The following is a 21,170-nucleotide window of genomic DNA, read 5'->3' as shown; positions in this document are numbered from 1 at the left end:
CCAATCCTGTCCTCCTATCCCGTCCTCCTATCTCAACCCCCTATCCCGTCCTCCTATCTCCACCTCTTATCCCGACCCCCTATCTCAACCTCCTATCCCGTCCTCCTATCCCGACCTCCTATCCCGTCCTCCTATCCCGACCTCCTATCCCGTCCTCCTATCCCGACCTCCTATCCCGTCCTCCTATCCCGACCTCCTATACCGTGCTCCTATCTTCACCTCCTATCCCGACCTCATACCCTGACCCGTAATATGTGTACCAGGTATTGAAATATCTCCAGCCGTACAGAAGTTATGTGAGAACATACATTTGCCATTGATTTGCATGGGACTTTAAACAAAAACCCTGACCCTCACAAATGGGGGTAGTTAAGGGTTAAATGAACTATCCTATATTTTAAGTGGACATATAAGTAACATGTGACCAAGTATTATCGAAATATCTCCAGCCGTTTGGAAGTTATGCAGTAACATATATTTCCCATAGACTTGTATAGGACTTTAAACATAAACACTGCCCCTGGCAAATGGGGATGAGTAAGGGTTAAATCACCTATCCTATGTTTGTTGTTGACATATAAGTAACATGTGTGCAAAGTTTCATGTTAATATCTTTAGCCGTTTGGAAGTTTTTGTGGAACATACATACACACACACACACACACACGTTGAGTTTTATATATATATAGATTTGTTAAACACCTGTGGGGTGTTAAGGCTCACTGTACCACTTGCTACGTTCCTTGAGGGGTGTCGTTTTTCAAATAGTATACCATGTGGGGTGTTTTTCGCTGTTCTGGCACCATAGGGGCTTCCTAAATGCGACATGCCCCCCAAAAACCATTTCAGCAAAATTCACCCTCCAAGATCCCATTGTCGCTCCTTCTCTTCTGAGCCCTCTAGTGCACCCACTGAGCACTTTACATCCACATATGAGGTATTTCCTTACCCGAGAGAAATTGGGTTACAATTTGGGGGGGGGGGGCTTTTTCTCCTTTTACCCCTTGTAAAAATAAAAACTATGGATCTACAAGAACATGTTAGTGTAAGAAATGAAGATTTAGAATTTTCGCCTCCACTTTGCTACTATTCCTGTGAAACACCTAAAGGGTTAACAAACTTTCTGAATGTCATTTTGAATACCTTGGGTGTGCAGTTTTCATATTTCTAACATAAAGACCCTCAAATTCACTTCAAAACTGAACTGGTCCCTGAAAAATTCAGAATCGGCGGTCGATTGCTCAAGCCTGGATCTCAGGCTTGGAGCAATCACCAATCAGACGTGCCGGAGGCAGATAAAGGATCCTCCTACTGCGTCCTAGCTGATCGGGACACTTGTCCCGATCAACCCAACTGAGCTGCCGGGAATGATTTAAAAAAAACATTTTTTACAATCAACTTTGATCGCCGCGTCTTAAGGGTTAATAGCGTGTATCACCGCGATCAGTGACGCGCGCTATTAGCCCCGGGTCCCGGCTACCATTATATCGCGGGAGCGGGCGCAGGGCGTACTGTTTATTTTTGTTCATGTTTTTCTTTTGTGGTTCTTCATGATACAGTTTTTGTGTTCCCCTCCCCACAAAAAAAAAATTGTGTGTTTAAGCCCTTAAGACTCATTTTGGCCTTAAGGACTCTGTCCTGTGTTACTTTTTCCATTAATAACTTTTACCTATCATACTGATTCTGAGAGATTTTTTTCGTGACATATTCTACTCTATGATAGTGGTAAATTTTTGTCGAGGAATTGATCTCAGCACCCCTGAGATCAACTCCTCCTGATTGGGACAGGAAAAACACTGAGGTTAAATTCTTCACCCCTTCCTGTCCACACCAGTGTTTTTCCTGTCCCTTTGAGGGAAGAAGTCCTGAGAGGTGTGGGGGACTATGTCTTCTGCAAAAAAGAAGAGGGCTTTACCGGGGCCTAGTGGACTCGGGGAACCTGGTGTAGGGCCCACCTTTCATTGTCTCCCATCAGCCCGGTCTGCTTCAGAGCATCCGGACAGGGGAGTATGGAGGAGGGCCGGATCGAAGCTGTGAAGCTCTTCTTCCCGGTCCGGAAGCACGCGCGATTCCGTGACATTTTCCTCCGGGACGGCCTAGAACTCTCAGGCCTCGCACGAGCGCTCCAGAGTTCCAGACAGGGATTTTGCTGTTGCTCCTTCCGGACGGAATACTGGCATCTGACTTCACTTCTGCCGCTTCGAATCAAGAGGGTCGAATCAATTTCAAATCAAGAGGGTGGCCTTTTCCTATAAAGAGCCCCTCTCCTGTATGGAAGCTGCTCTACCAGATTCCAGCTTTGGATTTTCCCAGGCTGCATTATGAGTTCACCAGCAAAGGTTCCAGATCCTCCAGCGGTCTCAGGATCCGTGAGTACTGAGGACCTTAGGAGTTTTTACCTTGGCCTATCTTCGATTGATGGGTGTTGATCCTTCTCTTCCTTGTATTTCAGGGAGATAAAGTATCCTGCACCTACTTCCGCTAAACCGAAGCAAAAATCTAAACCTAAAAAGTGTTTAATGTGTTATAAGGATTTTTCTAATTCTTCATCCAAACCATTATGTAAAACATGTATTGCCTCCGTGGTTAAGGACAGGGCCGGATTAACGTAGGGGCTGATGGAGCTGCAGCTCCAGGCCCCTACAGTAAAATAGGCCCAGCCAGCCGCCAAAAAGGCCGCCGAGGAGCGGCCCCCCTCCCTGCCACTACACTATGCTACATGCTGCAGCAACAGGCAGGGACCACGGCGCGGGCTCTTTAAAAATAATTTCCGGGTTGGATTGACAGGCTGCTCTTGTCACTCTCGCGTTGCAGGGGTCAGAGGCTGTGACACTTCATACAGAGGCTTGGCGCAGACGTGCACGTCTACTCCCATGAGCCCCTGGCCTGTCAATCCAACCCGGAAATGATTTTTAAAGAGCCCGTGTCGTTTGCAGGTAATAGTGCTGGCAGCGGCGGGCCCTTTAAAAATAATTGTGTTCGGGGCTCCATACGTGTACTAGTGACAGGAAAGATTGCCTACATACCTATACAAGATTTTACCCTAGCATAGCGGTCTGAGTTGTGCCATAACCGCGTATAGAGGGCATGCACTATAGTGAAGGAATAGAATAAGGGAGGGTTGGGTGGGTTCCACAAACATCACGTGCTCTGCCCCTGTAGGAGAGGGGAAGTTATATACACACACACCCCCACCTGTTCCCAATAAGCCCCACCTGGAAGTGCAGGGAGCGATAATTACTTCTGCCCCTCACACAAATACAGCCCATCAGGCTTTATACTTTACGGGTTGGATTGACAGGCCAGGGGCTCATGGGACTAGACGTGCACCGCGTAGGCACGCACGTCTGCGCCAAGCCTCTGTATGACGTGTCACAGCCTCTGACCCCTGCAACGCGAGAGTGACACGAGCAGCAGCCTTCTCCGCATCCTCACACTGCAGCAACGCCGATTTCCAGGAAGGTAAGGAGATCGAGGATTGGGTGCTGGGGTGATGTAATATTAATGAGCAGGAGAATGAGGACAGGGAAGGGGGGGATTGCATTGATGATGAGGTGGAGGGGTGTGCTGGGGGGGGGGGTAGTTGCAATGATGAGGAGACTGAGGATGGGGCTGGGGGGTTGCAATGATGAGGAGACTGAGGATGGGGCTGGGGGCGGTTGCAATGATGAGGAGACTGAGGATGGGGTGGGGGGGAATGCGATGATGAGGAGAAGGGGATGCTGTGGGGTGCAATGATGAGGAGGGTGGAATGATGAGGAGACTGAGGATGGGGTGTGTGTGGGGGGTGCAATGATGATCATGAGGAGGAGGAGGGTGGAATGATGAGGAGACTGAGGACGGGGTGTTGGGGGGGGATGGAATAATAATGAGGAGGAGGAGGGGAAGCTGGGGGGCGTGCAATGATGAGGAGACTGAGGATGGGGTGTGGGGGGGTGCAATGATGATGAGGGTGGAATGATGAGGAGACTGAGGATGGGGTGTGTGGGGGGGTGCAATGATGATGAGGAGGGGGAGGGTGGAATGATGAGAAGACTGAGGATGGGGGGGGGGTGCAATGATGATGATGATGATGAGGGTAGAATGATGAGGAGACTGAGGATGGGGTGGGGGGGTTCAATGATGATGATGAGTCTGAGGATGAGTTGCGGGGGGGGGGGGGGGGGGGTTTGCAATGATGAGACTGAGGATGGGGGGTTTGCAATGATGAGACTGAGGATGGGGGGGAATAATATGGAGTGCGGGAGTGAAGAGCCAAGGATGGGTGGGGTGTATGGAGTGATGAGAATAGCGAGGATGTGGCGGAGGGGAGGGGGCATTGGGGTGATAAGCTAACCAAGCATGGGGTGGGGGTGTTGATAAGACAGAGGATGGGATGAAGGGTATGCAGTGTATGGCAGTATTATATTCGGGGGGTAAAGTGTGTGGCAGTATTATATTCAGAGGGTACAGTGTGTGGCAGCATTATATTCAGAGGGTACAATGTGTGGCAGTATTATGTTCAGACGTACAGTGTGTGGCAGTATTATATTCAGGGGTACAGTGTGTGGCAGTATTATATTAAGGGGGTACAGTATGTGGCAATAATATATTTAGAGGGTACAGTGCGTGGCAGTATTATATTCAGGGGGTACAGTGTGTGGCAATAATATATTTAGAGGGTACAGTGTATGGCAGTATTATATTCAGGGGGTACAGTGTGTGGAAATAATATATTTAGAGGGTACTGTGGTAGGCAGTATTATATTCAGGGGGTACAGTGTGTTGCAATGATATATTTAGAGGGTACAGTGCGTGGCAGTATTATATTCAGGTGGTACAGTATTTGGCAGAATTATAATGTGTTATTATGAATATTGTCTTTATATAGAAGATGAGGATCTGCTGACAATGTGAGAAGCCTATGATGTCCGGGCATCAGACTCTGCAGAGAAGATGTTGCTGGAAGAAGACCTGGTGTCTGGACCAGATAAAGAAGGAAAGGAAAGACAACAGAGAAGACATCACTCAGGTCACTGATATAATTGTGTGTTCTCCTGACTGTCCCATCAGCTCTGGAGTCACTTGTAAGTTCCGTAGTGATGATGGGTGACAATTTACCCCATTCTGTGGCTCTGCAGCTGTTTTAAAACGGCAACTTCCTTAATTCCTGAGTCTTTTCAGACATGATGGGAGTTGCAGCTTAGCAACAGCTGGAGAGCCACTTGAACCGAGGGGATTGGTGGGGGTCCCAGTAGTCTGACCCCCACCATAAAAATGGGCTTTCAGTGTGTCTGCACATAGCGGAGTATTGCCATTATGAGCAGGCACATGTGAAGGCAGAATACAGAGGGTCCTTCAGCGGCGGATCCGCAGCGTAAAGTACGCTGTGGATCCGCTCGTGTGAGCGTACCCAAAAGACGCTACCCTTTCAGCAATTCTGAATCTAGCTCTTGAAACGCTATACCCAAAGTTGATGTCCCAGTGGCTAAAGTAGCCAAACATACCTCTCAAAAGTAGCCAAGTGTACCTTGTTAAAGAAAACCTGTGAGGATACAGCTTCTACCTGTGTAGCTTAGAGTTTAGTTGGATCAACTGGAATTTCATATTCAGTCTGATACTCCCAAAGAGCAGATTTTAGAATCCCTTCCTCTGCTAAAAATGGCTACTAATTTCTTGTCTGATGCTTCTGCTGAGTCAGTAAAATTATCTGCCTGCACTGCCTTTTTGTCTAATAGTACTAGACATGTACTTTGGTTAAAATCTTGAAATCTTGGTCTGGAGACATGGCATCTAAAAACAAGCTTTGTTCTCTTCCATTCCATGGTCAATTTGTATTTGGTCCTGAAATGGACACTATATTAGAAAGAGCGGCAGACAAGACAAAAGGGTTCCCCCCAGATAAAGTTCAACCTTAAAATCACCTTTTCGTCCAGCATCCGCCACTTTTAGTTTGTCTTCCATTCAGCCTTTCCTCTGCCCCTCCCATTTTCACCAAAGTCATGGCAGAGGTGATAGCCCTTCTCAGGAAGGAATCAATTCTAATTATTCCTTACTTGGACGACATTCTGATAGGGGCAGATTCAGTTCCTCAATTGGAACTTCACATTGAGAGAGCCATTATAGTTCTCCAGGAGTTAGGCTGGATCCTGAATTTAGAGAAATCAGATCTTCTCCCCAGTCACAAAAAAATCTTTGTGGGTACCCTTTTAGATTCGAGAGCTCTGTCCTTTTTTCTTCCGGATGCAAAAGAGAATAAATCTTTGTGCTCTAATATTTCGGTTCCTATTCATGCGCTCCTTTTCAATCAGGACAGCAATGTCCACTCTGGGCCATATGACATCTTGCATTCCCTCAGTAGCCTGGACCCAGTTTCATATCAGGCCTCTACAAAATGGACACTTTCCATCTGGAACAAGTCTCAAGAGACTTTAGAGAAGAGAGTAGTCATCCCCCTACAGTTAAAGAACCAGCTAAAGTGGTGGCTATCCCCAAAAGAACTGGAAAAAGGAGTGAATTGGTTTCATACGAACCCTCTGCTTAGAACTATCGATGCAAGCGCATGGAGGTGGGGAGCCCGCTCAGACTACCAGGCAGTCCAAGGAAGGTGGGATCTTCAGACTGCAAGAAAATCATCAAATTTCAGAGAATTTCTGGCCATTTGGATGACGCTCCAGGAGTTAGAACAGTTGCAGGAATAGTCACATCTTAATTTAATCGGACAGCAGTGGCCTTCATTTGTCATCAGGGGGTCCAGTCAATGTCAATATCGAATCAGATATTTTCTTGGGCAGAAAACAACATACTTTCCATCACTGCAGTTCATCTCAAAGGTGCATTGAATCTAGAAGCAGACTTCTTAAGCAGACACTTGATAGACCCAGGGGAGTGGTCCCTAGCCCTTTGGGCATTCAAGATGATTACGAACAGATGCGGGGGGGGGGGGGGGGATTCTTAAGTGGATCTATTTGCAACCAGAAAAAAATTACAAACCAGATCAGTTTTATTTACTTAATCCAAGAGACTCTCCATTAGCAGTTGATGCTCTAGCTCAGGACTGGACGTTCAGAATAGGCTATGCATTTCCTCCCCTTCCACTAATTTCCCAGGTCCTTCAAAAGCTGATGAACCAGACATGCACCCTGATCCTTGTAGCACCATTCTGGTCAAAAAGGGTCTGGCTCTCTCTATTGAGAGCCTTGATTATAGAAGAACCTATCAGGCTTCCTCCCCAAAAAGACCTGTTTTCCCAGGGTAATAAGTACGCTTCTAGCAAGCTGTAAACCTACTACCTCTAAAATCTATTCTAAAGTTTGGAAGAAATACATTTCTTGGTGTGGGGATGACTTTTCTATTGACACTCCTGTCATTTCTAAGATTTAAGATTTCCTTCAGCAAGGTATTGACTTAAAGGGCCACTCTCATTAAAACTAATTTTTGCTATTGCACCCCTTTTGGTAAATGAAAAATATTTCTAATATACTTTGTTTAAAAAAAAATGAAGTTTTCCATGTTTTATTTGTGCTTAAAAAAGCTCAAGAGCACATTTTCCCCCAACTCATACACAGACTTTGGACCAAAGTCCAAACACAGGAAGTGCCGCCTGGAGTGCTGAGGGGGGGGGGGGGGGTGTCCAGCCTCATCCAATCATAGCTCCTCTCACACATAACTGCCATATGCTGTTGGTTGGACCCCCCCCCCCCCCCCCCCCCCCCCCCTCAGCACTCCAGGCAGCACTTCCTGTGTTTGGACTTTGGTCCAAAGTCTGTGTATGAGTTGGGGGCAAATGTGCTCTTGAGCTTTTTTAAGCACAAATAAAACATAGAAAACTTCATTTTTTTTAAACAAAGTATATTAGAAATATTTTTAATTTACCATAAGGAGTGCAATAGCAAAAATTTGTTTTAATGAGAGTGCCCATTTAAGTCTTTCCCCGAGTACCCTCAAAGTACAAGTGTCAGCCCTTAGCGATCTTTATCAAGTAAAATTAGCTGATAATGTGTGGGTTTCCAGATTCATCAAGGCTACTAGTAGACTCAGACCAAAGGTCCTAAATCTCTGTCCTCAGTGGAATTTAAATATGGTCTTAGGTGCTCTTCCTTTACATCCTTTTGAGCCCTTAGTCTCTGTTTCAGATAAATTCCTTACTTTAAACAGTATTTTTAGTAGCTAATACAACACAACAGCTAGAAGAGTCGGTGAGATCCAGGCCCTTTCTATCCAGGAGCCTTATCTTAGAATCTTGGATGATAAGATCATATTTAAACTTCATCCAAATGTTTTACTTAAAGTTGTATCTTCCTTTCATACATTGCTGGATATTGTGATTCCGTCCTTCTGCTCCAATCCTAAAAATGACCTGGAACGATCTTATAGTCTTCTAGATGTTAGAAGAGCTGTTCTCCAATATATAAATATAACCAGTCAGTGGAGAAAGTATAACAATCTGTTTGTTCAGTTTGCTGGCCCTAATAGAGACAAAAAACTGGATGGCCGGGCTACATAGAGAGAATTATATAATATTTAGATCAATAATAGGTTTCATAAGTAAAAGACACCTCTAGGTGTTTGCAAATAGATACCGTATCTATTTGCATACACACTGAGGTGTCTTTTACTTATGAAACCTATTATTGATCTAAATATTATATATATATATATATATATATATATATATATATATATAAAAGAACAAAGTTGATGCGGGACACAAGGCGTGGTGTCAAGTAGTTTTTATTCCAATTGCTACGTTTCAGCCGCCCATGCGGCCTTTTTCAAGCCTCTTTATATATAATTCTCTCTATGTAGCCCGGCCATCCATTTTTTTTGTTTCTTGTCCACCGGACTAGCACCTTTTGAAATCTGCGTAGATTATTTTTGTGTTTTTAATTGCTCTTATTATGTTTTATGTCCATGAATTGTGTGTTCAAATTCTTTAATAAAGTATAACTTTTGATCCATATAAACGCATTTTCTCTTTGTTGGTTGCTATATTAGCCTTGGGTCTGTGACCTTTGGGATCTTTTTTTGTATTGGCCCTAATAGAGGTAAGAAGGCTTCTAGGAGTTCCATAGCCAGATGGATTAAAACAGCAATTTCTGTGGCCTATTTAGCCAGAGGTAAATCCCCGCCTCTTCATATGAAAGCCCACTCTACCAGAGCAGTCTCCTCTTCCTGGGCAGAGAGGGCAGGAGCCTTGGTAGAGCAGATATGTAAGGCTGCTACCTGGAAGAGTCTTCATACCTTTTCTAAACATTATAGAATTGATATTATGTCTAATGAGGATATGGCCTTTGGACACAAAGTCCTTAGTGCAGTTGTCCCTCTCTAATCTTAGCTTTGGTATTTCTCAGGGGTGCTGTTGTGGAGACTATGGGGAAACAGTGAATCATACTCACGGATAATTCCTTTTCTGCGAGTCTCCACAACAGCCCTCTTTTGGTTTTCTTCATGTGGTGTTCTTAAGCACTTTTTCCTTTCCTTTTGGTGTTCTTTGTAAATACACTGGTGTGGACAGGAAGGGGTGGGGAATTTAACCTCTCAGTGTTTTTTCCTGTCCCAATCAGGATGAGTTGATCTAAGGGGTGCTGTTGTGGAGACTCCCAGAAAAGGAATTATCGGTGAGTGTAATTCACGGTTTTTCAGGTACTAGTTCAGTTTGAAGTGGATTTGAGGGGCCTTCATGTTAGAACTCCCCCATAAATGACCCCATTCTAAAAACGGCACCCCTCAAAATCTTCAAAATAACATTCAGAATGTTTGTTAACCCTTTAGGTGTTTCACAGGAATAGCAACAAAGTGGAGGCAAAAAGTCAAAATCAACATTTTTATATGCTAACATGTTGTAGTCCCATATTTTTTATTTTTACAACGGGTAAAAGGAGAAAAAGTCCCTCAATTTGTAACCCATTTTCTACCAAGTATGAAAATGCCCCATACAGTAACCCCCCGACATGCGATGGCCCCGACATATGATCAAATCGACATACGATGCTTTTATATGTCGGGGCCATCGCATTAACTGCTATCCAACAGAGCAAAATGCTTAAGCTGCTGTCGGATAGCAGTTTAAGCATCCCGGACAGGTTCACTTTCCTATCCCTGCTGCTCCGGGTCCACTTCGGGATCCTCCGGCGTCTTTTGCATCTTCTCCAGGGTCCGGGCCTCGCTTTCCGGCGTCGTTATTACCAGCGAATTTGGCTGAAAGTGCACAAACAGCAGAAACCCCCCATATGTCACTCCATTTTAGAAACTACACTCCTCAAGGAATGTAATAAGGGGTACAGTGAGCATTTACATCCAACAGGGGCTTGCCGAAATTTTTGTTACAGTGGGCCATGAGAATAAAAAGTTGATTTTGTACACTAAAATGCTGTTCATTTTTACTTTAAGGATAAGTGGAGAAAAAGTCCCCCAAAATTTGTAACCCAATTTCTACCAAGTATGGAAATACCCCATATGTGAATGCAAAATGCTCTGCAGGCACACAGCAGGGCTCAGAAGTGAAGGTGCACCGTTGGGCTTTTGGAGAGAGGATTTGGCTGGAATAGTTTTTGGGGGCCATGCTGCATTTATAAAGCCCCCACCCCCATGGTGCCAGAACAGTGGAAACCCCCCCTCATGAGACCCAATTTTGCAAACTACACTCCTCAAGGAATGTAACAAGGGGTGCAGTGAGCATTTACACCCCACTGGCGTTTGACAGATTTTTTGGACAGTTTGCTGTGAATATGAAACATTCCATTTTTCATTTTCACGGACCACTGTTCCAAAAATCTGTCAGGCACCTGTAGGGTGTAAATGTTCACCGCACCCCTTGTTACATTCCTTGAGGGCTGTAGTTTCCAAAATAGGGTCACATGTGGGTGTTTTTTTAGCGTTTATGTCTGAACCTCTGTATCAGCCTTTCCAATGCAAAGCACCAATTTAGGCATCATTGCCACCTCCCTCTTGCTGGTGATGGGTGATTGGTGCTGTCTCCTACAGCACCAATCACCCTCATCTTCCGTGCCATCGGGTCACCAGAGAAGTGCTGTGATTTGATGGTCAGAATAGACCAGCCGTTCACGGCGATTGCCGACAAGGGGGGGGGGGGGGGGAGGGGTTGGACCCTCCCCCTGGTTTCAGCAGGCATCCCGATCCAATCTCCGCTGGCGAGCGGCAGTGATCGGAACAATGCAGGGCGTACAGGTATGCCCTGCGTCCTGAATTTTTTGGGTGCAAATTTTAGTTTAGTTGCACTTTTCTTGCAAATCATGTGATTCTATTTAAGGATTTCTATAAAAGAATGTGAAGAGTCCACAAAAAATGCAATACATGTGTGGTTTTTTAAGCTAGAAAAAAAATCCTATAGGGGTCTGTGGTAGAAAAAAGAAGTTACAAACTGGGTGAAAAAACACCATAGCTACAACATGCTGTGTTTTAGAAAAACTGCCACTGACCTAAAAAAACGCCGCACAGATGTGAACTAGCCCCAATGTAATGATATATAGCTCATTCTTTTCTTTGCATTATAGGGAGCCCTGGTGCCATCGAATGTTGAAGGAGTCACAAGTATCCTTTATGTATCATATGTTAAATGCAGACGTTGAACACAAACAAGATGATCTGACTGACCGCTATAGACTGAAGTAATAATACAACACTATAAGGACCTATAATTGTTCATTCTGGCCTTCCTGGTTCATGTATAGAATGTCTAAGGCTGGGTTCACATCACGTTTTTGCCATACTGTTTTCAATCTGTTTTTCTAAAGAAAACTGTATGGCAAAAAAAGGATGGAACAGTATGGGAAAAAGTAAACCGTATGCGTTTTTAAAAGTGCATACAGTCCCGTCTGTTTTTATTAGAAAATTTTGTCCATTTTTAATGGGAGGGGTCTTGGGTGGGGACTTTAGGATGCAAATGTGCATGTGCAAAGAAAAAACGCATACGGTGTTGCCGCATGGAACCATATACATGTGCGTTTCCCATTGACGTCCATGTTAAAAAAAAAAAAAAAAAAGGTATGCGGTTGCAATACGGTTTTTAACCCAGAGTCAAAACCGTGGTCGAACACGGTTTAGAGTACTGTTAAAAACCGTATTGCAAGCAAACCGTATGCATCAGGGTGCATACGGTTTGCAATGCTTTGCCTGTGTATACGGTTTTCAATATCGTTCCATACGTTTTCAGTAATGAAAACATATGCGGGAACCGTACTTGAAAAACGTGATGTGAACCCAGCTTAAGGCTGGGTTCACACTACGTTTTGTCCCATACGGGAGCGCATACGGCAGGGGGAGCTAAAAGCTCACGCTCCCGTATGTTACCGTATGCACTCCCGTATGTCATTCATTTCAATGAGCCGACCGGAGTGAAACGTTCGGTCCGGTCGGCTCATTTTTGCGCCGTATGCGCTTTTACAACCGGACCTAAAACTGTGGTCAACCACGGTTTTAGGTCCGGTTGTAAAAGCGCATACGGCGCAAAAATGAGCCGACCGGACCGAACGTTTCACTGCAGGAAAGAAAAAGTAACACTATACAACGAAATAGATGATACTGATTTTTAGGCAAGGTCTAATACAATCACAAATATTACTGTTACTGAATAAAACAAATTATAAACAGACTAATATTCACCCATATAGTGACCATAAAGCAGTAGATACCAGCAGTGACTCACAGGTGACATTGTCTCTTTCTTCTTCTACAAACCACCATGACTGCTTCTTCCAGCCATGACTCTTTTCTGCATAATGTGCCAGAAAATCATCTTAGACTCCTACCTTTTCCAACATACTCCCCACCTCTATACAATCTTCCCATCTATGGTCCCCCAAACAGTAATAATGCCCCATTATGCAGGTAGTACCCTTCCTTTAGGCAGGTATGTCTCAACAGTATTTAAGTAGTCCCCTCAATAGACAAGTACCCTCCCTTTTAGACAGGTAGACCTCCAGTAGGCAAGCAGCTCTCCCCATTAGCCAGGTAGTGCCCCCCCCCCCCCCCCCCCCAAATAGGCTATATATATATATATATATAAATAAATAAATATACCTCCTCTCCAGGTTCCTCTTCTCTTGTAATTTGCAGCGTAAAGTTGTCCGCAGCCTACACCAGAGGTTGATGGTGCTCGCTAACCTGGGAATCTGGGGCAAGTGTTCTGAATCCCCCAGCTAGCAAGCAGATTATGAAAAGGGCTGTTTGAAAGGCGGGACAAACTGCCCACATTATATCTTCTGGTTTGGGGGGGCAGAGCCATGTCGTACCTGACTGAGTCCCCCTGTTCTCCGGGCTCCATAGCAGGGGCGTACCCTGCTTATATTGTATGTACGACACTGCATTTAGGGTCTGTGGAAAGCTGTGTGGCTTTTCATGAACACAGCACAGCTGGGAGGTTGTCTGCCAGCATCTGTTAACCATGTAACTAACTAGGATAATTAAATGATGTCCGAACTGAATATTAAATACCGAAATCTAATGAATTCTTACAGTACCAATGGATTCACCTGCTTTCTTTAACACATAAGACTTAAGAACAGTTGCTCGCTTCATCCTTATTATTGAAAAAGACGCAACTTTCCAAAGGCTTCTTGATGATGACTTTTGTGGAAAGTGCGGCCCCTGCATCCTTATTACGGTAAGACTGCACCTCTGCCTGTACGATAGCTTTGTGCAGGACACCTATAACTTGTGCATTGCTTTATTCTTTTGTCAGGGAAAAGGAGTCCCAGATCTGAACACCCGACTGTTTGTACGGAAAATGTGGGACACTTTCCAGATCCCTATATTCACCTTGGTTGATGCTGATCCTCACGGTATGGTGATTATTTGCAAACAGTGAAAAATTAGTTACATTTCAATAACATGGAATTACCTGGATCATCATTGGGCAGATTATCTGAAAATTTCAACTACTGATGTGGATAGATATCCCCACACAAACGTACTAATGGAATATGGAGCTGAGGTGGTATAGATCTGGCACTGCAGAACTAGGGTTAATTGATAGGAAAGCGGTGTAGTAGCAATGCAGGTGAGGCGTAAGTGTAGACAACGGTGGTGCAGTTCATGTAAAGAGACGTGATCCACCAAGAAGAAAATTGCACTCACCATCCACAAACTGTTTATTTGCTGGAGTACGGGCACATACAGCAGAGGCAGGGGCACAACGGGACAAATTGTTTCGCGCTTGAGAGCGCTTCTTCTAGCCTAATGGAATATGCATGTAGCAAAAAACTACCTACAGGAAACCTGACTAATGCATTAAAAGTTAAGGGGGAACAAAAAAAGATAATGACATATCCATCATGGTTCCTATAAAAAAAAAAAAATGGAACTAATGAAGCTAATGTGAAGAGAGCCTAACAAAGCCAAAATGGCTCAAAAGTACGACATCACAGCAGTTACATACTGAACATTTTTTATGTGGCGCAACTCATTTTACATACCTTAGGTGCTTTCAGACCCAAATTTCCCTCTATTCACTAGCATTTGCTTATAATCCTAAATGTGCCAGTCTATGGCTGATAAGACGTGTCTGTTATGAGACCCAGCTGTGGTAACAATAATATTTTTTTTATTTCCTTTATGTAGGGATAGAAATTATGTGTATCTACAAATATGGTTCAGTGGTGAGTAAAGAAGATGTCATAGCAGCACATACAGAGTCATGCTATGCATTTATGTGTATTGCACATAAGTTTATGTGTATTGCATCTTTACATGTAGGTTTATGTCATTTTCATCAATGTAGTCCTGAGCCTATCATCAGTTTGTGTAGGATATGTCTTACCCAGACAGTGGCCTAGGTCTTTAAAGAGAAATGTAAAATGTCTATACACATTAAAATAACGTCGGTCGGACCTGACTATTTTGATTGGACCAGCGAACCATCTGTGCATGTCGAGGCAGAAGGTTTAAGAGAACCTGTCACCAGATTTTAGTCTATTAAACAACTCCTACCATGTTATGCCAAACCATCAAAGCTATCCAGAGAAAAATAACTTTTATTCTGTTGCACAATGTATGCAAATTACTAGCAAGTACGGTAATCAGCAGGCAAGCAAGGAGCTTGCTATGTCACTGTCTACAGCTATGAAATCTCATGCAAGCCTGTAAGCGATCTCTAACAGGCAGAATAGAAGTTCTTTTTCTTTGGATTGAGTACAAAAAGCAAGTCCGCTCACGAATCTCCTCAGCACGGCTAAGTCTCCAATTCAAATGCAGAAAAACAAAAGTGGTAGCCAGCTATGAAATTTCCTCACATTTATTGGATTCTCCAGCAGGTGACTAACAGCATGGTTAAAGCAAAACACAGAACTAGACGGATGAAATGTTTCAAGTCGCATGACTATTCATCTGGTTATCAGATGAAGTCATGCGACTCAAAATATGTTATCCGAAAAGCCTCAGATTGGGAATTATTCTAACCTGAATTTTTTGTTTCCTTTTTGTACAAATCACTATAGGAGCAGACTCGCGTTAAACTGTTAATTACATTTGATCCACTGTGTACAGCGAGTCTCCCTCTCCTGTCAGTATGATTCTTCTGATCTACAGTTCACTGCGAGTCTCCCTCCCTCCACTGTCTAACACTACCGCTGCCTAAGACTGCGCTCATTATGCTAACTATGCTACCCCTACTCCGCTGTCTAAAACGAACTGTGTATGCTGTGCTGCTTAGTGTAGAGGAACAGGGACTCCAAGTTGACCATCAAATCAAATCCTAGAGCTTATTTGAGTAAGTCTTCTATGACACAGGGCATAGATATTAAAGTATCTTCTGTAATATTGTGTGCAGCCCCAGATGCTTCTATAGTCTCTCTTCCTGGTCTGGTCTATATATTTTACGTTCATCCATCTCTAAGGTTTCTCCTTATTTCTTCTTTTTAGTCAATGTCATTTGAGGCTCATAATCTAACAGTTCCATCTATCGCTTGGCTGGGCTTGCTGCCATCCGACATAGAGAGGTGGAGATTTATTCTATCAGTATGGTTGGCGTCACTCATTTTATCAGACACATTACAAATCATCTTTCATGTATGACATGACTTGTTTTAGGTTACACGTTCCGGCAGAAGCTCTAATCCCGTTGTCTGCACTGGACCAAAGAAAGCTGCAGAGTCTACAGAAAAGGCCATATCTGTCCTGCCAGCCACTGTGGAAGCAGGAGGTATGGGAGAAAGTCAAAAGCTGGCCATACACATTAGATATGAAACTGCCTTTGGGCCCACCTGACCATCTAATGTGTATGAGGGACTCCTGACTCAAGGCTTGATCCTTTTGTCCTTAGGCTGGAATTCCTCTGAGGATTATTTTGCAAAAACACTGTAAAAAATTTTCCCGCACTGCTTTTTTTTTAGCGAAAAAACACTGCGTCCAGATGTTGGCTGCAAGTCAATAGTAAGCTGAAAAATGCCAGGTCTACTTGGCGTTTTTCAGTTTGGTAGTTTTTTAATCCTTTTGCCGTTTTTCAGCAATTTGGGGCTCAGAGGCTGTTTTTTTCAAAGTCTATGGGAGAGCATAAATGCCATGTTGGTTTTAACTTTGGCATTTTTGCCGACAGTTTTTATTCTTTTTTGGACTTTAGCGATACAAAAAAAGTGGTGGAGATACCTTTTTTATTCAAATTTCATAGGGTACCATAAAAAAAAAAAAAAAAAAACTTGCTGCGATCTGTCTATTAATGCAGGTACTACTGCTTCCAGCATGGAGCAGAGTGTGCTTCATGTTGGGAGTAGTAGTACTTGCAGGTAAGGTGAGATCACAGCAGATGTCACTACTGACACCCGCTGCGATCTTTTGAAGAGATGCGGAGCGGCTTTCTCCTGCGCTCCGCATCTCTGCACTATACTCCGGCCAGTGATGTGAATAGAACATAACTGATTCCTATTTCCCTCTGAAAGCTGTGATTGACAGCAACCATTCGGCCAATCCCCACTCCGGGCGGAAAATATGAATGAGTGATGTTCTATTCACATCACTGGCCGGAGTACAGAGCAGAGATGCGAGCGCTGTATAGAGCCACTCCGCATCTCTGCTATATTATGGACGATCGCAGCGGGTGTCAGTAGTGACACCAGGGGAGATATGTCTATTAGTACAGGTACTACTACTCCCATCATGGAACAGTGTGTTCCATGCTGGGAGTAGTAGTACTACCTAAAAAATGTAAAAAGAGAAGAAAAAAAGTGAAACTTTATAAAAAATTCATAAAAATGTTGTTATAAAAATAAACATTTCATTACATACATTTTTCTCCATCCCTACTGTATATTTTTATTTTTTTTGGTACCCAACACATTTTGAAAAAATAAAAACGCCAAAGGGGCCAAAAAAGTCACATTTCACACAAAGGTAAAAACGCGAGGAAAAACGCAGGGAAAAACAGTGGCAGTTTTTCTGGTGTTTTTAAGCCTAAAGAAACTGTGAAAAAACTCAGTGGAATTCTAGCCTTAGGGAGATAAGAAGACACTAGAGAAGCCTGGTGGAGGCTTACCTCCCCCTCTATATTCCAAACTCATGAAAGCTCAACCGAGATGACCAAGAGACAGCTATCTCATGTGTATGACCATCTTAAAGGGGTACTCCAGTGGAAAAAACAGTTAAACAGATTTATAAATTACTTCTATTAAAAAATCTTTATCCTTCCAGTACTTATTAGCAGCTGTATGCTACAGAGGAAATTCTTTTCTTTTTGAATGTCTTTTTTGTCTTGTACACAGTGCTCTCTCCTGACACCTGATGCCCGTATCAGGAACTGTCCAGAGCAGGAGAAAATCCTCATAGCAAACCTATGCTACTCTGGACAGTTCCTAACACAGACAGAGATGTCAGCAGAGAGCACTGTGGACAAGACGAAAAAGAAATTCAAAAATCTAAGAATTTCCTCTGTAGCATCCACTGCAAATAAGTACTGGAAGGATAAAGATTTTTTAATAGAAGTAATTTACAAATCTGTTCAACTTTCTGGCATCAGTTCATTTTAACAAAAACATTTTCCACTGGAGTACCCCTTTAACATTCCGAGCTTCTCTCATTATTTAAGAAGAAATTTTTATAAAACAGAAACTAGTAAAAGTCTTTTTTTACTTTTGCAGTTGGAGATTATGACTTTGATGAAAATGAAAGCAGAAATCCAGGCGCTGACTTTCCTCTCTCCAACATTTCTAACTAGTGTTTACTTACCAAACAAGTTGGAGTATGGAGGATGGATATAAGCAGGGGTGGCGTGCGGATCATCTCTGGGTCTCCTCATTAGGGAGAGCTGTTCTAATTGTAAATTGCCTGCAGTGTAATAAATCTTGTTTCTCATTGTTTCAATCATTGCTTCCTTTACCTCTTAAGGGTGCGTTCAAACCCTCTTTGTTTTTGCGGGTATTCCGCAGTGTATTTGAAAGGGGGCGGGCTCTTCTCGGCTGTCCATAGCAGATTGTCCGCGGCGGAATTTACGCTGCGGAAAGTCCGCCGCAAGCCCCATTGAAGTCAGTAGGGACTGCGGCGGATTTTCCGCAGCATAAATTCCGCCGCAGACAATCTGCTATGGACAGCCGAGAAGAGCCCGCCCCTTTCAAATACGCTGCGGAAAACCCGCGAAAACAAAGAGCGTGTGAATGCACCCTCTGGTTACACTGTCAGTTTCCAGTTTCATTCCGATGAGCAAAATTTTACACAAAGGGAAGGGTCACATGTAGCATATCCGCAGCGTATTTGATGCTGTCGATGCGCTACTGACTATCCCTGGAGTGAACTCACTGCTCTTCCATTTGTCCTGCATTGTCTGCTCGTAGCAGCAATACGCCACTACTAGAAGACACAAAGGGATCTGCGAGTCGCATGTGTGGTGCTGTCGCAGACATCTCTGCTGCTTTCACTGCATAAACGGCACATGTACGGGTGACTCGTAGAGCCTTGTGTGTCTGCTCGTAGCAGCGGACACACAGGCACAGCAGAAGGCTTACTCTTTGGGCAGTCAGTAGCGCATCCACAGCATCAAGCATGCTGAGGATGTGCTATGTGTAACCCTACTCTAAAGGGGTTTTCCCTCAAAGAACACTCATCCATTCAACTCTATGTACTTAACAAAGATAGTTGAGCACTGTACTTGGATTTATTCATCTGTCCCATACACGGACAGAGGTGGCAGCAGGGAACACTGTGGTCAGACTGGAAAGAACTACACAACTTCCTCTGGAGCATGCAGCAGCTGATAAGATATGTAAACAGCATATCAAATCTAAAATTATTTTCTGCACCAGTTGATCTGAAAAAAAAATTTCCTCCGTGTACAAGGGAAATTTCCTGCTGGGGCCTTCTTATTTAACAAATTTTTGGATTTTTTTCCCCCCTGATCTTTACTTGTCTTTATGAAAACTTCCATTGTGTTGTTTCTTTTATATGTAATAATGGGATGGTTCCTGGCAATTTCTTGAATATCCTTGTCAAAAAAGCTTATCAAAAGTGCATCAAACTAACACACTGAATCATGAAAAATATATCTTTATTATAAGTAATTAAAATAACAACATTAAAATATCAGCAGCAGTCAGAAGAAAAAAGACTCCAAACATGAATACAAAATGTCACAAAAAGTACATGGGGAACCATAGAGGTAATAGAAATCTGGTATCTGTACGAGGTGGACTTAAAAAAGAAACCACACACCATATGTATATACATACACTTATATAGAAATCTGTAAACCCAGTACACTAATGTAAACACAAAAAGGACATATATCGTGGCATAGCACTATAATGTCAATTGCCTGTTGCCCAGAACAGTATTAGAGGGACAAAGGATGCAAACCATACAAAAACCAAGGAGAAAAGCTACCTCCATAGAAGTTGGAACATCAGTTGTCCCTATAGCAGCATTGACAACACAGAACTGTCCATGCATCCAGCCATCTGACATAGTGCTATACTCACATTGAGTCGGGAGCCTACCCCTACGTCGTTTTGCTTACTTGCTTCCTCGCTTCCCTGAGGAAGCAGGGGGGGGGGGGGTGATCCACTGCTGAGGTAGCCGAGGGCTTCCCTCTCCTTCCGCACTGGCTGCTGCGCTGTGATCGAGCGCAGAGCACACAGATCAAGGTGGTTCTATGAAGCCACATTGATCTGTATAAGGAATCTAATGATTCTTCCTAAAAAGTCCCCTGAGGGGACTAAAAGAGTAAAAAGAAAAAAAAGTTAAATAAAAAGTTTAAACCCCTGCTGCCCATTAACCCCTTCCTTATTAAAAGTTTAAATCACCCCCCTTTTCCCAAATTCCATATAAAATATGTGTAACCATAATAAAAATAAACATGTGGTATCGCCGCATGCGTAAATGCCCGAATTATAAAAATATATTTTTAATTAAACCGCACGGTCAATGGTGTACGCGCCCAAAAAATTCCAAAGTCCATTATAGTGTATTTTTGGTCACTTTTTATATCATGAAAAAATTTATTAAAAGCGATCAAAAAGTCAGATCAATACAAAAATGGTAATGCTAAAAACTTCAGATCACAGCGCAAAAAATGAGCCCTCATACCGCCCCGTACATGAAAAAGTTATAGGGGTCAGAAGATGACAATTTTAGACAAATTAATTTTCCTGCATGTAGTTATGATTTTTTACAGAAGTACGACAAAATCAAACATATATAAGTAGGGTATAATTTTAATCGTATGGACCTACAGATTAAAGAAAAGATTTTTGCCGAAAAATGTACTGTGTAGAAACGGAAGCCCCCAAAATTTTCAAAATTGTGTTTTTTCTTAAATTTGTGTCACACAATGATTTTTTTTTTGTTTAGCCGTAGATTTATGGGTAAAATGACTGATGTCATTACAAAGTAGAATTGTTGGTGCAAAAAATAAGCAATCAAATGGATTTTTAGGTGCAAAATATAAAGGGTTATGATTTTTAGAAGCTGATGAGGAAAAAACAAAAATGGAAAAACCCTGCGTCCTTAAAGGGTTTGTGCGCTGCCCTGCCTTTCGGAGCTCCGCTCGCAGCGTCCGGAAGTTCATTACTCCGAACGCTGTGTGCGGGCTTCCGTGTTCGCGGCCGCCCCCTCGTGACGTCACGGTGACGTTCTGTGACAGCGGTTGTGCCCCCTTCCCAAAGACTTTCGTTGAGGGGGCGGGCATGACGTCCGAAAGGCAGGGCAGAACACAATCCCTTTAACCCCTTAAGGACCTAGGGCGTATGGATACA

At 43.4% G+C, this 21,170-nt stretch overlaps 1 protein-coding gene across 9 annotated transcripts in view; it reads left to right on the top strand.

Annotated features, from left to right (window-relative positions):
- Positions 1 to 18,277, top strand: part of SPO11 (SPO11 initiator of meiotic double strand breaks) — a 274,209-nt gene extending 255,932 nt beyond the window's left edge. For 8 of the 9 annotated variants that reach the window (XM_056548964.1, XM_056548965.1, XM_056548963.1 and 5 more), the window contains 7 exons: positions 11,496 to 11,532; positions 13,494 to 13,603; positions 13,682 to 13,781; positions 14,560 to 14,597; positions 15,859 to 15,935; positions 16,027 to 16,138; positions 18,066 to 18,277. In XM_056548964.1, the coding sequence (XP_056404939.1) occupies positions 11,496 to 11,532; positions 13,494 to 13,603; positions 13,682 to 13,781; positions 14,560 to 14,597; positions 15,859 to 15,935; positions 16,027 to 16,138; positions 18,066 to 18,185 (594 nt within the window). In that variant the 3' untranslated portion in view covers positions 18,186 to 18,277. The remainder of the gene's footprint in view (positions 1 to 11,495; positions 11,533 to 13,493; positions 13,604 to 13,681; positions 13,782 to 14,559; positions 14,598 to 15,858; positions 15,936 to 16,026; positions 16,139 to 18,065) is intronic. The other variant, XM_056548967.1, reaches the window with a different exon arrangement.
- Positions 18,278 to 21,170: the final 2,893 nt, after the last annotated feature.

This window comes from Hyla sarda, chromosome 12 (assembly GCF_029499605.1).
Source record: "Hyla sarda isolate aHylSar1 chromosome 12, aHylSar1.hap1, whole genome shotgun sequence".
NCBI lineage: Eukaryota > Metazoa > Chordata > Amphibia > Anura > Hylidae > Hyla > Hyla sarda.
This window is presented reverse-complemented; position numbering and strand designations above follow the sequence as displayed.